At 49.4% G+C, this 16,384-nt stretch overlaps 2 protein-coding genes across 2 annotated transcripts in view; both read right to left on the minus strand.

The window, feature by feature from the left end:
- The window catches only part of CAPN5 (calpain 5), a 49,761-nt gene that overhangs the window by 16,362 nt on the left and 17,015 nt on the right, over positions 1 to 16,384 (minus strand). Inside the window, exon 3 of the mRNA XM_057377725.1 lies at positions 4,087 to 4,218. Within this exon, the coding sequence (XP_057233708.1) occupies positions 4,087 to 4,218 (132 nt within the window). The remainder of the gene's footprint in view (positions 1 to 4,086; positions 4,219 to 16,384) is intronic.
- OMP (olfactory marker protein) lies at positions 123 to 1,039 on the minus strand. The gene has a single exon (XM_057377727.1). It carries the CDS (start codon positions 919 to 921, stop codon positions 442 to 444), a length of 480 nt encoding a protein of 159 aa, XP_057233710.1. The 5' UTR covers positions 922 to 1,039; the 3' UTR covers positions 123 to 441.

The raw sequence follows: 16,384 nt of genomic DNA on the forward strand, positions 1-16,384 counted from the left end.
CCTTTTTAATGGCTAGGATGGAAACTGGAAAGCAGGGCTCTCTCCAGGGCTCCCTGCTGATTTCTAATAGGGCAATTACTTATTTTTCCAGCGAGTTTTCGGTGTGCAGTTGCTACAACAAAAGGACTTAGGGCAGCCTCATATTTCCAATCCAGCAAGACCCTGCATGAACCCCTGATGAATTCACAGGCACACAGTCTTATACTCCAGGCAAATGCAGCAGCAAGATCATGGTCCCCTTCTCCCAGTCAGGCAGAGGGCAGCAYGTTTGGGAAATATTTCACAGGGCTAAGGGGCTCCAAAAGCACTGAGCTGTTCTCTGCTTTACCACAGTGCTGTCTCTCATTAAAAAAAATAGACAAAAAGATAGATGTAAAAACTGAACMAAGAACTGAGCTGAAAAAAGCATAGCTGGAGCAAGAAAAGCTGAGCAAGAGGGGATCAGGCTTTAAAAACAATGGAGCCTTTCAGCTGAGCTGGTTCGAGGCCGCCRGTGAAAGCGAGGAGGAAATACATCACCTTGCGGATCTGGGCTAATTCCGCYACCCGCTCCCCAAATTCCTGGGCATCCGCCTCGTTGCACTCCACCTCCTTGGCCCCGGGCTTCTTCCAGAAGATGCCCACAGGCTCCAGCAGCTGCCGCTTCATCAGGGGGGTGAGGTCAGGAGTCCAGTGCTGGGAGGTGCCGGTCACCGTGACCTCCCCGGGCCTCTCCAGCCGCACATCCCAGCGGAGGAAGCGCAGTTGGTGCTGCCGGATGAAATCCACTCGGTAGATGTGCTCATTGGGGTGCAGGAGCCTCTCTCCATCCTGGGGCCTCCCGCTGCTCTGCTGCAGGCTCTGGGACCGCAGCCACATGCGCTGGGTGAGCTGCTCATCGCAGACCARGGGCAGCTCCAGGATCTCTGCCTCAGCTGCCATCCCCTGCGCTGCTCCTCGGCTCCGTCCTCAGCACTGTGTGGCTCTCACACAGGACACGCAGGGGGAAAGATCAGGGGGCCCCTGGAGATGGTGTCCCTTCTCCACAGCCCTAGCAGTGCTAGGCAACCTAGGCCAGTGACGCAAAACATCTCTGGGGCTTCCCCTGAGAGCCTCCTGACACTGGAGGTGTTGCTGCGCACGGTAATCTATAGGGAAGGGGGATGGCTGATGTCAGCCTCCCTGGCAACCATGGCTCGTTATCCCAAAACAAAGACATGCAGCCAGGGAGGCCACCTTGGCAGGGATGAGTGACAGTAGCTTTCTCTGAGCGTAGGTACATGGGATAATTCAGGCTGGAATGAGACTCTGGAGGAGTCTGGTCCAACCAACTGCTCAAAGCAGGACTTCTTCAGGGTTAAATCATGTTGCTTGGGRCTTCATCCAGTCCATCATTGAGTATCTCCATGGACAGAGGCYCTCCAGCTGCTGTGGGCCCTGTGTTCCAGTGCCTGACTGCGCTGAAGATAAGCTGAAGCTTGTGCTGCTGTCCTTTGTCCTCTGAGCAATCCCAGCAGGAGCCTCCCTCCATCCTGTCCACACTCCACTATCCAGGCTGGATGGGGCTCTGAGCAACAAGGTTTAGTGGAAGGTGTCCCTGCCCATGSCAGGGGGGTTAGAATGAGATGATCTTTGAAGGTCCCTTCCAGCCAAAACTATTCTATGTTTCGGTGGTTAAGCAGCTGCACACAGCAATAAGCTCCYGTTTCACCTTCTCTCCTCCTCCAGACCATTTTGGTGGCCTCCATCAGGCTGTGCCATCCAGGAAAGGATATGAGGATCCCAAGGGATGAACTGACTCTAAGTCAGTGAACAGCAAACTGAYATGACCGTTGTGTCCTTTTCTGGATGGCACACTGGCAGGAGTCAAACTCCACATTGCTCCCGCAGCACCAAGTCAGCACCAGCATCCTGGCATGGTTTTGCCCCCCATTTTAATGCCTCCATTTCTTTTCATAAAAGCTAGATATGTCTGAAGGGTCATGGAGAGGTTGTTACAGAGCCAGATCACACCTGGAGCCATGAAGGGTCAGCCAAAACTTGGAAATTCAGAACACAGCTCTCAACTAAACTCCTGTACCCCATTCCCACTCAGTGACTCACACCACACAGGCATAATGGCAAGCACAAACTTGGAGAGAGCAAGGTGCAAGGAAATGTTTGAAAAAAAATAACCTCCTGGGATACACAGGAATGTGCTGGSCTGCCTTATTTTCTTGAAGGTATTCCGCCACCCGACACCTGAGAGATAGTTTCCCTGTGTGAAATGGAGCAAGGGACATRCAAGACCCTCTGTTACATCCTGGTGTACACCAGGAATGCATTTTCTAGCAGCAGGGGGAGACCTGGGCCAAGATTCCTGGACTTATATTTCAGAGATACTAAAGTCTGCAGAAGCATCTTTCAGCTCTTGCCAGACCCCAAAAAGAGACATTTTGGTGTCCAGCAAGGTTATCACAACTGCATGTGTAACCACACTGAGGACCAAAGGGCCATTATTTCTGTCTCTGAGATCTTCAGCAAGTAAGAARTTCTTTACTGTGAAGGTGGTGAGACASTGGCACAGGTTGCTCAGARAATTTGTGGATGCCCCATCCCTGGAAGTGTTTAAGGACAGGTTGGATGGRGCTCTGAGCAACCTGGTCTGGTGGAGAGTGTCCCTACCYGTGGTAGAGGGACTGGAGCTAAATGGTCATTAAAGTCCCTTCCAAATTATATAATTCTATTAATCAAACCTTTCTGAAAGAAAAGAGGGGGCAGGTAAAATAAAGCTTCTGAGAGTTAAGGCAATGGAAAATGAGATGTCACAAACATCCACAGCCAAATTGCCAAGGGAGGAAAAGCAGTGCCCTGGCAAACTGTAATAATGAAGTGTCCAAAGGGACCCAGCCTCTGTTTGGTTGGCATTTCCCAGGACAGAGCTGGAARTGAATGGGGAGGAAGGAAGACAACTCACCCTTGGGGATTGTTGATGCTGAGGAAGAAGAGAAACAACCCTGTGCATCACCCTTGTAATGAGAGCCACAGCAGCCACCAGGGAGGGAGCCTTGTTGCTGATCCAGGAGGCAACAACAGCTACCCTGCTCCCGTATGAAGAAAAACCTTAATTTTAACAGAAAATGGAGATGCTGCACGAAATCCCTGAGCTTGGTGCTCCTGCTCACCACTGGGTCAGCAAAGACTGGAAGAACCAAAGCACACAGAGCAGATGGAAAGGTGTGGGGTGGAGGAAGCCATCCCAGGCCCTGTAGGAGGCTGTGGGTGAAGCAGATGGTGCTGTGTGCACACACTGGCTGCCTTTTGCAGCAAAATCTGGGAAAAGTTGCTTGCAACTTGCTGGTTTCTTGCCCAGTGCTGACATAGACCTAGACCAGAGCCTGAAGTGTCCCTGCCCTGGCTGTCACAGGGCTGGCATCTTGCACAGTTGAGGACATGGCAGAGAGGGGCACAGACTGCCCAAGGGAGTGTCACTGAGCACCTCCTTCCCCCTGGACCCCTCTGCTTGCTCCCCAGTCTGCAGCCCCTCACTCTGGCACAGCTCCTTGGTGCCTTTCYGGCCCGCAACACATTCCCTTTGGACCCCACGTTTGAAGGAACACTGCTGCATGGTGCCATCCAGACATGGGACATGCCAGGGATGGTGTTTTGGGGAAGCAGTGACTTGGGAGAGATACTAACACCCTGAAATCAGCCTGCCTGCCCCAGCATGAGGCATCTCACCACCAAGGTAGGAACAGAGCAAACAGCCAAAGAGAGGTCACACCATGGGAACAAGGCAATGGGGCCAAACGCTGCAGCTGAGCAGCCTGAGCTCTGTTCTTGTTAGTTTTTAGATTGTTTTGGAATTCGAAGGGTCAAATTTGGGATCTGAAAAACAGGATGGGATTTGATCCACTTGGTTAAGGAGAAACTGGCMGAGGGTTTTGGTGACTGCAGCCATGACGACTAATGCCCTGTGAATGACAGTCCTTTAAGGGAGGCTTTTGTACATTCATCACTTTTCAGGGCGTGAAGCACCCCTGAGAACCAGTTTTTGAGCTGGACAAACACAATGTAAATATCCAAGGTGTTAAGACAGGCTCTCCCCTGGCATGGGGAACCACTCACCTTCTGCCACAGAGACTCCCGGGATGCCAGGGAGGAGCAGGCAGCCACGAACCAGCAGTTCCCCACCTGGCCCTGGTGTAAGTCATGGGAGCTGATCCCATCCACAAAGAGGCGTGGRTCATTGCAGATTTCCTGTGGGATGGGAGGAAAACAGACACACTGGGTAAGTGAGCAGACAGGGAAAACAGAAGCAGGGCTTCTTGGCAAAGGAAAGTAACTTCCCCTCTTGCTCTGAATCCATGAAAACGTGACCTGCAGCTTTCTGCTGGCCTCGCTCATCACACTGGTGATGGCAGAAGGACTCTGTCTTGCCTTCTGCTCTCACCAGGACATGGGCAGCACCACTAGACCTACTCCCTGTTCTGTCCCAGAACCAGTGCAGCTTTTCACAATTATCCCTGTCAATAAGAGTTTGTCTGTGAACATTTTACAAATCGTGAGGGATCTGTCCTTCCAGATCCTAGCACAGCAGATCAAAAAAAATTTGGTGAGCCAAAAGCTTTGTAGCTGGGCCAGGAGAACTAAATACTCATTCTGCCACCAAAACCAGGATGCTGGGTTGGGTTTTGCACAGACACCATGAATGGAGAAACTCGGGTAGGAGGCTGCTGGAGGTGAGCTCATCCCTCCAACCACGCACCAAAACCATCGGCTTTTCTCTGCCTGGCTCCTGCCAGGCTGCCCTCTCTGCTTCCCACTCCCACTTAGAGCCTGGCCAAGAAAGCACTTAAATAACAGARAGTGTTGAGCAAGCTTCAGGTGACGCAGCACTTTTTAAAAAGTGTATTTTCTCCCAATCAATCCCATTTGTAAAGTCATGCTTAGCTGAAGGCTGGGAGCAGATGGGACAAAGAGCTGAAAGAACCTTTTCCCCTTTGTTATCACATTTAATTTCGAGAGGAAAAAGGAAAAGCAGATTGTCCTTCTTCCCCCACACGTCCCAGCTTTTCAGACTGGTTGTACCCAGAATAATACACCCAGATTTTGCATATAAGGACYTSYAYTGCCTCTACMCATAGATTCAYGGAAGGGTTTGGGTTGGAAGGGACCCTAAAGATCACCTAGTTCCAAMCCCTGCACTCCAGGCAGAGCCCCACCTAGGGCCCCATCACAGGGAGGAAAAGGAGTMAAAAGCACCTCCTGCTATTCCCACCAAACCCAGCCAGCACCAAACACCTGAAAAAAACCCGGACACAAAGTGTSCAGGATCAGACACAAAGAAAAGGACGAATCCCCTAAAGCTGGTGTTGCAGGAGGCTGGGATGAGCGCTAGGGGGAGGCAAGCTGACAGCATCACAGGCAGGAGGCACCTGCGACCCAGCATCGCCGGGCACCGGCAGGGATGGGAGAGGAGCACAGGATCAGCTCCTGTTCCATCCCACCGGGAAGCACCGGCAGCTGGGGATGTGTCTGCTCCGTAACGGGGCTGTCTGCAAGATCAGCTCTTTGTGATCCTGCTCTGAGAGGCAGAGGCACCGTCTTTATCCCATCTGAGGACCCTTCTGCCCTTGGGGGGATCTGCAGATTACAGTGAAGGAGTCTTTTGATATCCCACAGACAGGTGAGAACACAAAATCATGAGAAACATAAAGTCACAGAATGGTTTGGGTTGGAAGGGATCTTTTAAAGGCCATCTAGTCCAACTCCCTGCAGGAAGCGGGGATATCTTCCACTGGATCAGGTTGCTCAGAGACCAGTCCAACCTGACCCTGAATGCTTCCAGAGATGGGGCATTGATCACCTCTCTGGATAATTGTGCCAGGGTCTGACCACCCTCACTGTAAACTTCCTTCCTTATAGGTAGTCTWAATGAACTCTCCTTCAGTTTAAAGCCACTTCTCCTTCTCCTATCACAGCAGGCCCTGCTAAAAAGTTTGTCCCCACCTTTCCTTCAAGTGCTGGGAGGCTGCAGCATGGTCTGCCCTGGAGTGCAGAGCGGGGCTACCACGCTCCTCTGCAGAACCACACACCACGCTCAAGCCCTGGGACTGAGCTTGGTCCCAGCAGACTCCCAGTGATCCTAAGCACAGAAATGCCAAATCAATGTGGTTGTAAGGAATTTCAGGACATTATCCACTCCTCACACCCTAATCAAAGCAGGGTCAGCTAGAGCAGTTTGCTCAGCACTGTGTTCAGAAGGTTTTGAGTATCTCCAGGAATGGAGGCTTTGCAACTTCTCTGGGAAGCCTGTGCCAGTTTTTGGAGCACCCTCACAGTGAAAAGTCTTTTCTCACGCTTGAATGGGATTTCCTGATTTTCAGTTTGCACACAGTGTCTCTTAGGCTGTCACTGGGCACCACTGAGGAGTCTGGCTCTGTCCCCTTCATTCCCAGCTGTCTGGTATTTATGGACATCGTTATGGCTCCCCCTGAGCCTTCTCTTCTCCAGAGTGAAGAATCACAGAATCATTAAGAAGACCTCTGAGATCATGGAATCCAGCCATTAACCCAGCACTGYCAAGTCCACCACTAAACCACGTCTCTCAGCAGCACATCTGTACTTTCCTTGAACATTTCCAGGGATGGTGATTCCACCACTTCCATGGGCAGTCTGCTCCACTGCCTGACCACCCTTTCAGTGAAGAAATTGTTCTCAATATCCAATCCTTGTAGAGGGGAAGGCAGCACTGCCTTCTTGTTCTAATGTTGTGGAACTGATTCTACCAGGGTAAGTTCATCTGTGGGTCAGTCTGTATGGCAAAAGTTCAGTTTCCCTCCTGGGAAACTTTGCCATATTTCTTAGACTGGAGCTTACCAATATTAAATTACTTGGATTCTTCAGTCCCCTTCAAAGCTGCTGAGTTTCCACTCACACATTTTGTACCTACCTGGTCTAGACTGTGTGGCCTCAATCAACTGGGATCACATTCCCTGTGTGCTCTGGCTGTACTGAGGTGGGAGCCAAGGACCAAGGTACWGCTTCAGCCAGGCTGCAATGCCCCCAGGATTGCATGGAGCACAGTGGGGTCCTGGTGTGGGATGCAAAGCACACTCAGAGCCACAGAGAACCATGCCCACGTGCAGAGGTGGGTGATGAAGAAGATACCAGYGGCAAATAGGTCAAAAAGCCAAAAAAAGCTTTGGAACATTTAGTGTTCCTTTTCCTGTGAAAAGTGCTGGAAGTGAAAAGGAGCTTGTTCTGCAGCCAGATGGAATGCAGTGCCTGGGATTCGTATGTGCAAAGGGAGGAGAGAAGCAGAGATCCCCTGATCAGAGGAGGTCATGACCTGGGTTTCCTCCCCTCCCGCCCACTCAGCAGACAGAAACCAGGTGAGCAAGAACCTTTATCCAGGCAGCAAACACCACATCACCCTCCCTCCTATGACCCAAGAGGAGAGGGCAGCACACCAACATCGACACCCAAACACACCCTGGGGCCTTCTGGGCTCGGGCTTCAGCTGCCACAGACCCAGCTCAAACTGCCTCTGCCACTCGAGGCTTCAGCAGACAGGGAGCCCAACCTGGCCTTGATTTACCACACGATCATTTATCAGATCCTGGGTCCTGCTTGCCCCCAGTCTGGACACAGATGGAGAACGGGAAGGAACAGCAAGGGAAGCAGAAACCTATGGGAGGTTTCTGCAGAAACCGAGGGAAGCAGAAACCGAGGGAAGCTCTGACTTTGATGTGTTGCTTTTAACTCTTCCTTGACCCAAGGAATCATCCAAGTCTCTTTACCTGCAAGGAGAACCTGGTGGAATTCAAGAATCACAGAATCATTGAGACTGGAAAAGATGCAATCACCAAGTCCAGCCATTAATCCAACACTTCAATGTTCGCCAGTAGAWCACATTCCCAAGTGACACCCCCACATGTTTTTTGAGCACTTCTGGAGATGTTATTCCCAGGATCCTAAGCAACACATAAGATAATCTGCCCTCCCTAAAATTGCCTGCTGAAATGCCTGCAGAGCTCCAGGCAACAAAACGCAATTTAGAGAAAGCCTKTGTGGATGGTCCTATGGGAAGATCAGACTGATAACACAGAGAGGGCCAAAATAATGATTCAAAGCTCTCATGGTTCATATCCTTTCTCCACCAATGGATGTGGGACAGAGGTGGCAATCAGAGCCAGAGGTCTCGGTTGATGAGGGGCTGATTGCAGAGGTCTGGCTTACGGGAGCCCAGATTGGAACACTTTGCTTCCTCTGGCTTTGGGTTTTTGAAGTCCATTAAGAAAAAAAAAATAAAAAAAATTAAACCCAATCAGTGCAATTATCGTGCACTTTTTTGCTTCCCACCCAAAAGCACTGTGATCTTTTCCTCTGCTCTCCCCTTTGGTACACTCTACCGAAATGCACACAATTTTCTTCCAAACGCATTTAAAACAGCAAATATCTTCCTTGTCTTCTCCAGCCAATCCAATTCCACACAGGGCTGTAAGGAGAAAATCACTCTCTAGTTGGCTTTATAACTGGTGACTATCTTACCACAAATGTTTCCTGGTGCAGGTTTCTGAGATTCAGATTCACTGGGGATCTGGATCCTGTCAAACCAGACATGGGGAAGCAAAAAGCTATGGCAGGAAGAGAAATAACCACGGGAGATGCAACATCTGCTGCACGCCAGGACCATTTTTTGCTAACAAGATTTTGCAAGGAACAGACTAGTCTAATTTCATTGCAGAGCCTGRCTGTTTCAGAACAATGCCTTCACTCAGACTTGCAAAATCAGCAAAATAATCTATTAGCATGGCTGCTCTTCCTCCCTCYCTCCYTCCCTGGCAACTGAAATGATCCTGTCTTAAATGTCACTCACACAGACAGGGGAGCAAGAGATGCCCAAGCATGGCGAGCAACGGTGACAGAGCAGACACAAAGGTCCCTGTGCTGCCCTGCTGCCCGTGCCTGCAACTGGGATCTGATTTTGCAAAAAGAGGAATATAAAAAAATTGCACTAGAGCGACAGAGGAAAGGGAATAGGGGGAATTTAGAATACCAGAGGTCTGTGCTTTCAGATGGATTGTTATAGGATCATAGAATCATGGATTGGTTTGGGTTGGAAGGGACCTTAAAGATCATCTCTCTCCTGCCCCCGGCCACGGGCAGGGACACCTTCCACTAGAGCAGGTTGCTCAAACCCCATCCAACCTGGCTGTGAACACTTCCAGCGATGTGGCAACTACAGCTTCCCTGGGTAACCTGTGCCAGTGTCTCACCACCTGCACTATAAAAATTGTATTGTTGTATCTACTTTGAATCCGTCTTTTTTTAGTTTAAAACTATTATCCGTTGTCCTATTGCAACACGTTCTACTAAAATGTATATACTTGGCAGATCAGCTTCACACACATGGAAGGGTAGGCTTGGCTGGGAATATCTACACCCTACGGAACAGTTTGTGGGGTTTTGTATTGCCTCAGCCAGGCATCCCTAATGCTGATCCACAATTGGTATCTCAGTGCACACACATTTGTATTGTTATCAGCTCTCACACCATGCACAGGGCATTGGACACTCCACCCACGGCAAACAGGACTTGCTTGTGAAGGGAGGCATCAAAAAAAGGTGCTCCCCACAAACTCCTCAACTCAGTTTCTGTCCCACAGCACCATGGTGTGCCGTTTGTTTGGGCACCAGGAAGGTGGGGGCAGTGTTTGTTTTGGCACCAAAGAGCGGGAACAGAGGCAAACAAGATCTAAAGGTCAGTTTGCAGGACTTTAACAGATCTCTCTGCAATTTTATCTTCCTGGTATCCAAAGTACAAAGGCACCAAAGACGGATAAAGCAAAGAACTGCTTTGGCTTGAAGCTGTATGCATCCAGGCTTGGAGGATCACAGTCATCCTGTACGAGTGAGGGGCCATGAACCACGGGCAGGAGCCCTGAGGATGCTCCACATCTTGCCCCACTTTTGAGCCATCGGTCCCCACCATGGCACCAGGTGGGGCCATGCTGGCAGAAAGGGAGGAGCCTTCAAGTAAGTCCTGCTGTGAGAAACGACAGTATTTTGGGAGGAATGGTCCAAACCCAGCCATTCATCACAGAGCTAATGAGAAATCCTGGAGCAGGCTGATGTGGCCACCAGCTCAGCCCCACACTGTGTCTGCCTCCAAGCAACAGAATTCAGCAGCTGCCCTGCCTGAATCCCAAATCCTGTGTCTCCCTGAAAGACAATCTTCTAAAACAGGATTTAGAAATCTAAATTGTACAGGGKTTTTTTGTTGGTTTTTGTTTGTTTGTTTTTAATTATCCTAAGAGTCAAGTTATTAATGGGAAAAGAGGAATATGAAGCTGCAAAGGAAAACTACCTCCATGCTCCACTGTGTGTATCTCATATCAAAACATCCTAACTACTTTTCCATGGGGACACCTCCCMCACCCCCTTGAGCCATACTCTCTCCATTTCTTTGTCCCAGGGCAAGGAAATACCCTTTGGTTTGTGATTGWGTCACATTCATAGCACCTCCATTCAAAAACAGGACTTGACCCCGCCACAATCTAAAATAATCCCCGACTGTGCAATGATGATGAAAAATGAGGTTATCATGAGTTTAAGCCATTTAAAGAAACCACTTTCAGCCCACACCTRTTGTGGTTTTTCACGGACTGGGTGTAGCTTTACAAACAGAATCCTGCTTTACGAGAAAACCTCCCTCTAGAAATGTGGAGTCATGAGCTTCAGCTAACTGGGAGAAGGGACATGGATTCTTAAGTAACCTTAAGAATGGTCTTTGCATCAGACCACAGTCAAAATTTAACCATCCATGACCACCCTCCATGCAGATGGTTTGCTTACCCTTTTCCTTCTTGGGGGAGGAATGCATCACTGAGCAGTGGTTTCTTCCCAAAGATCCAGAAATATCAAAGGTGCCTTGTTTTATATTTACACACACACACACTCACTCTTACACACTCAGGGAATCCTGGTCCGACCATGAGTGTAGGGAGTCAAGTGGGGCACCCATGGTGTCACTGGAGCCACCCGCTACCAAGGGGTTCCAGTCCCAGCTCAGCTGGTGGCAGTGTGACTGCCAGAGCAGCCCCATGGATGGTCAGACAGGAAAGTTTCCTTAACTGAGCACCCAGGTCCAGTGGAAGRTGTCTCTGCCCATGGCAGGGAGGTTGGAATTCAGTGATCTTGAAACCAAACCACTCTGTTATTCTGTGACAAGTAGCTCTGCAATTGCTCCACAGGTTGAATGTGCCCCTCCAGGACCCCAGAGCCCRTCCTGGGAGGATTTGCACATTCCCTCCCATGGAGCTCAGAGGATGTCCAGGGCTCCTCTTTGTTACCCCTCTGCTATTGTTCTCCTCTTCCTCATCATGGATACAATCATTTCTTGTCACCAACACACAGCTGCACTAAGAAGCACGCAATGAACCTCACCCATGGATTTTACTGTTGCWTTTGCTTTTAAGGCCATGTCCTTCTGATGCTGAGGACAGAGCAGACTGGCTGGAAATTTCTTATCAAAGACAGCTGCACTCATGCYGAGCAGCTTATCAACTCCAGTCCTCACTGGGGGGAAGAGGGAAAGTGTGTTTGCCTGGCACCATGAGGCCATGGCCCTGGGAGGATCTGGGAGACCTGCTGGAATGCAGCCAGGCTCAGCATCACATCTAATCGGAGCAGAGACCTTTTAAAATAAGTACAAATAATAACAATGAATCTCTTGTTGATCCTTGAGGGATAAGGGGAGCCTATGAATGGCTTAAAAATGCAAAAACAAGGTCAATTCAGAGATTGCATTAAATGATGACCAAATCCCTTCCTGGCAAGGAACAGGCAGACTGGCAATCAGCTCCAGTTTTACTGAAAACAGCAGATAAATTAACAGGCGAGTGGCTCATAAATTCTTAAGCTGAGAAATGCAAAGGTCTGGAAGGTTTTCAACCCCTGTGATGGACCCCAGAGTCGCTGACTGTTCAGAGGAGATAATCCCTCCAATCCAGCAGCAGGGAGGAGCACCATTGTCAACACCAACCCTAAGCATTGTTGGGGTGAGACCAAAACTGAGAGAGGCTGGCCAAGACACTGCAAAAAGCTCAGCAAAGACACCCCTGGAGCAAAGAAGTTAGTATTTTGGTCCTTCTGGAAGAAAAAACTCCAAGTGGGACATCAGAAGGTTTTTGCACCCCATGGCCATTGCCAGTGTGTGCTGCCTCCCTGCTGAACTCTTGGTGAGCTTTGGAGAGCAAAGAACTGCAAGAACTTAACCTCTGTCTTCCCCATTATCTCCACTCTTGTGCTTTTGCCAGCCTCCCAGCCTGCACTACACACGGGGAAAAAGACCTTTTAATGCAGAAACTTGTGGGCAGGAAAGTGCTGGTCCTGCTTTTAGTGAATTAGTTCATTGACTCCTTTCCCCTTCCAGGAAACCCCCAAGGGGATTGATTGTATAATCCTCACTCAGCAAGAGAAATGAGCTAAGTGCTTAATAATGTAAGGAAAAGCGGAGCTGAGAGATGCTCTCCCATCCTGCAACACCTCCTCCAAAGAGAACAGCATCCAGCCCAGGGGACAATGGACATAATGTATCCTGCATGATAGGACAAGGGAGAACGGCTTTAAGGTGAAAGAGGGGAGTTTAGATTGGATATTAGGAAGAAAKTCTACCCTGTGAGGGTGGGGAGGCACTGGCCCAGGTTGCCCAGAGAAGCTGTGGATGCCCCATCCAYRGAARTGTTCAAGGCCAGGCTGGATGGGGCTCWAAACAATCTGATCTCGTGGAAGAATTCCCTGCCCATGGAACTGGAGGATCTTTAGGATCCCTTCCAACCCTTCTGCGATTCTGTGAATGGACAAAACCCCCTACACACAATCCAGGGCAGATATATAGCAGGGCAACAGGGAGTGGCTACCGAAAACTCCAACTTTCTTGGTTTCTAAAACAAGATTCCTCTTGTCTGTCTGGGGAAAAATCCTCAGGGCTGTTACTGAGAGCATCTCCCCAGTGCCACAGTGGGGCTGAAAACACCATGGCCCTAAGACCTCCTGTTTCCACAACCCTTCCCAAAACCCTTCCCAAAACCCTTCCCTGGCCTGCCTCTCTCCCCCAAAACTACTCTTAGGCTTTCCCCTCCAAATGACATTGCCTTCATCCAGATAAAGTAACATTACCATTTAGCAAGAATCTACCTTTATGCTCTTTAATCAGTGACAATCTCCCTTGACAATTAATTCCTGCAGAGATAATTCAGCGCTTGCAAGGAAGTACTGGAGAGAGATAAAAATACTGAGAAACAGGGATGGAGGGCAGAACTCTTCCCCTGAAGATGGGAGGGTGTAGACGTCATCCAAGAGAATTTTTCTGAGGAGTACACTCAGCACACAGCTGCCCTCCACCTGCCTCCCAGAACAGGAGCAAAAAAACACCTCCATGCTCAACCTTGCTCCCTGGGAAGAGCTGAAGGACCAGGCATGCAGTTAATATGGATGAACATCACACCTGTGCACGGTGTAAGCCTCTCACCAGGTTTCATTTGCTTCCTACAGGTACAGTGATGCCCAAATTTATCCTGGCTGGTGACCAGTCCCAGCAGCAGGTCACAGCTTGGTGGGCTGAACCTGAACCAAGTAGTCCTCCTTGCTGGAGAGACAAAACAAGCCCTGGATAAGGCCCAGGGTTACTAAAGACAGACCCTAATTGCACCTTGCATCAATTTCCTGGCAGCACTGGAAGTACTCTGTACCCAAAAAGATCAATGTTTAGAAGAGATCAACTCTTTTCCCACAGAGGATCTACCTCTACYTTAGACCATCATAATTGTTTTCCACACGGGATCAACAACACAGCAGATGCCCCAGATGCCCCCTTGTTTTTGTCACTCATCCATCCCCTTCTACCCCTCCCARTTTACCCACCTCCCAAACACCCACGCCAGCTCACCCAATGCACAGCCCAAACCTCCTGCTTCCAGGGTGCACTGCCAGCATTCCTGTAACTCAGAGCTTGGGGATCAGGCTGAGATTTCCACTGGGAGTGCTACTACGTGCCTGGATACAGATCTCCCTCTCCTTCACATGGCAGCACGCAGAGCACAAGGGGAAGAAGTCTCAAGCAAGGTGTTGGGATTTGGGCTTAGCTCAAAAGCTGTTTAATTTCTAATGCTGCCAAAAGGAGCTGCTGATGTAGCCTCAGTGAGTTCCAAAATCRGCTTCGGCCAGGCAACAAGCAGCCAGCTTTGTTTCCAAGTGGATCCACTAAACRAGGCTCTCCAGGACCCCCWTCCCTGCCCGGGCTGATGCTGTGGTTTCCCTCCCTCCCCAGTAATTGGCTTTCTGGCTTCGCTGGGCTGCATCACGGAGGCGTCCAGCAAACAACCACCGGAGCCAAAACACGATTAGAGGCTCAAACAGCTGCTCCCTCTGCAAAGATCTGGCATCCAGAGCAGGGCTGGAGGCCAAGGAAGCAGGGAGGGAGGGAGGGAGGACACCCTGCTGGAAATAATAAGGCTGAGCCCGTTCCAGGAAAGGCTGCAGTGCCGGATGCAGGAGGAAGTTGAAGCAAAACAGCCTGACCAGGGCAGGGACCAGAGCTGCTCTTCAGGCTCCCTTCTTCCCTCTGCCCAGGAAAACCTCAAGCAAAAGGCAGAAACTGGTTTTGGGTTTTTTTTTTTTTTTTTTTTTGCCAAAGCAGCCTCAGGCTTTGGGAGTGTACAGAGGAACAGAAAGGGTGTTGAAGGATAGCTAGGAAAATGGAGACACACACATGGAGGATGGACTGTTTAGATCCATCCTATTGACATGTAAGTACATGGAAATAAGATCCTGCTTCTACCAAACCCCATTCCCAGCATCCCAGTGAGCTCACTACAGTTAGCTTTCACATGCAACTGATTCGTCTGAAAAATCACAGAATGGTTTGGGTTAGGAAGGACCTTCAACATGACCTACTGTGGGTAGGAACCCCTTTCACTAGACCAGACTGTTCAAAGCCCCACCCAACCTGGCCTTGAACACTTCCAGGGATAGGGCAGTCACAGCTTCTCAGAGCACAACTTATCTCCTGCGTCTGATTTCTTTCCGTAGGTCACAAATGACAACTTTTCCGAGAAAGCAAGTGGTTGTTTTTAACAGTGGACAGCTTTTATTTCCACTCTCCACCCACTCTSTTCTCCCAGCGAAGCTAGAGACACAATGAGCTCTTATGTTTTATAACAGTTTTAGCTGAAACTCTCCAAAACAACCCACGGCCATTGCCCAGAGAGATAAAATCATGCACACATGATCCTCTCCTTGCAGACAGTATCCTTGGGATTGTGGACTCCATTTCTGGATAAGGAAATCCCCCAAACAGCATCTGCCAAAAGCTGGGTGTATCAGTACTTGCTTTTTTTTCTGAACAAGAACAAACTGTGATTGCCTAAGAGAAGATCTGCTGGCTGTAATAGAAAGAAGATTCTGTGGATTAATAACTGTACTGTACCATTCGTTAGTACACAAGCAGAACGATTGATTTGAACTTTATGGTCATTTTGGACCCTACAGAATCCTGTATTAAATTGGARAAGCTGATAGTGCTTTCTTTCCTGCAGAAGATGCTGGGATTTTTCCTGGACTCTCTCCCTTAGAGAGCCACTATGAATTCAGGCAGAATCAGRACCAGCAACTAAAAATGTCATCTCGCATTGTCTGCTGGCACAAAGCAATTCTCTTCATTAAATTTACTTAGTTTTGCTGAAATGAACAATTGAGAGAAAGAACTTAGAGAAATGCTTTTGAGAAAGAGGCTTCTGGAAACTTCAGAGGTAAACAGGGCAGGTGTGAGCTCAAATCTTTTTTTTAATGGTGATTTTGTGGTCCAGGCAGCTGAGTAGGTCTGATCAAACAATCCTACCAGACAGTGGCATCCATGAGCCTGSTACTGGCCAGCATGCATTCCTTCTGGCACCCAAACTGCTGGCAAAGCTCCCTTTGTCTGGTGCAGAGGCAGCAAAACAAGGATCCCCCCTATGTCTTGTTAAGCCACAGGACCTTGCTGGCACATGGGACCCACTCCCAGCCTCCATTCCCACTGACAGCCCATGCCAGAAAGAGCCTTGGTTCAACATTTTATGCTAATTGCTTTAACTCCAAGGGTCCCTTCCTACCCAAATTGTTGCATGACCCTATGAAACTGCAGAGCTGGGTGGCTRAAAAAAGTCTGAATTCACTCCGTGCTTCAGCAGGGATGGGTTTGGACTAGGTGAGTGTGACACCTTGCAGGTGAGGTTCAGAAAGATTTCTTAAGAGACAACTTATGCTCCAGAGAACAAGGCAGCAGGAGGGTAATACCTGCCTGAACACCAAGGGCTGCAAGGGAGATGGAAGCCTGAAAAGCACATGGAGAAAAGCTGAGCTGCTCATCAGGAGACAA

Source organism: Malurus melanocephalus, unplaced genomic scaffold, assembly GCF_030028575.1.
Source record: "Malurus melanocephalus ecotype Western Australia unplaced genomic scaffold, MMel_1.1 scaffold_322, whole genome shotgun sequence".
NCBI lineage: Eukaryota > Metazoa > Chordata > Aves > Passeriformes > Maluridae > Malurus > Malurus melanocephalus.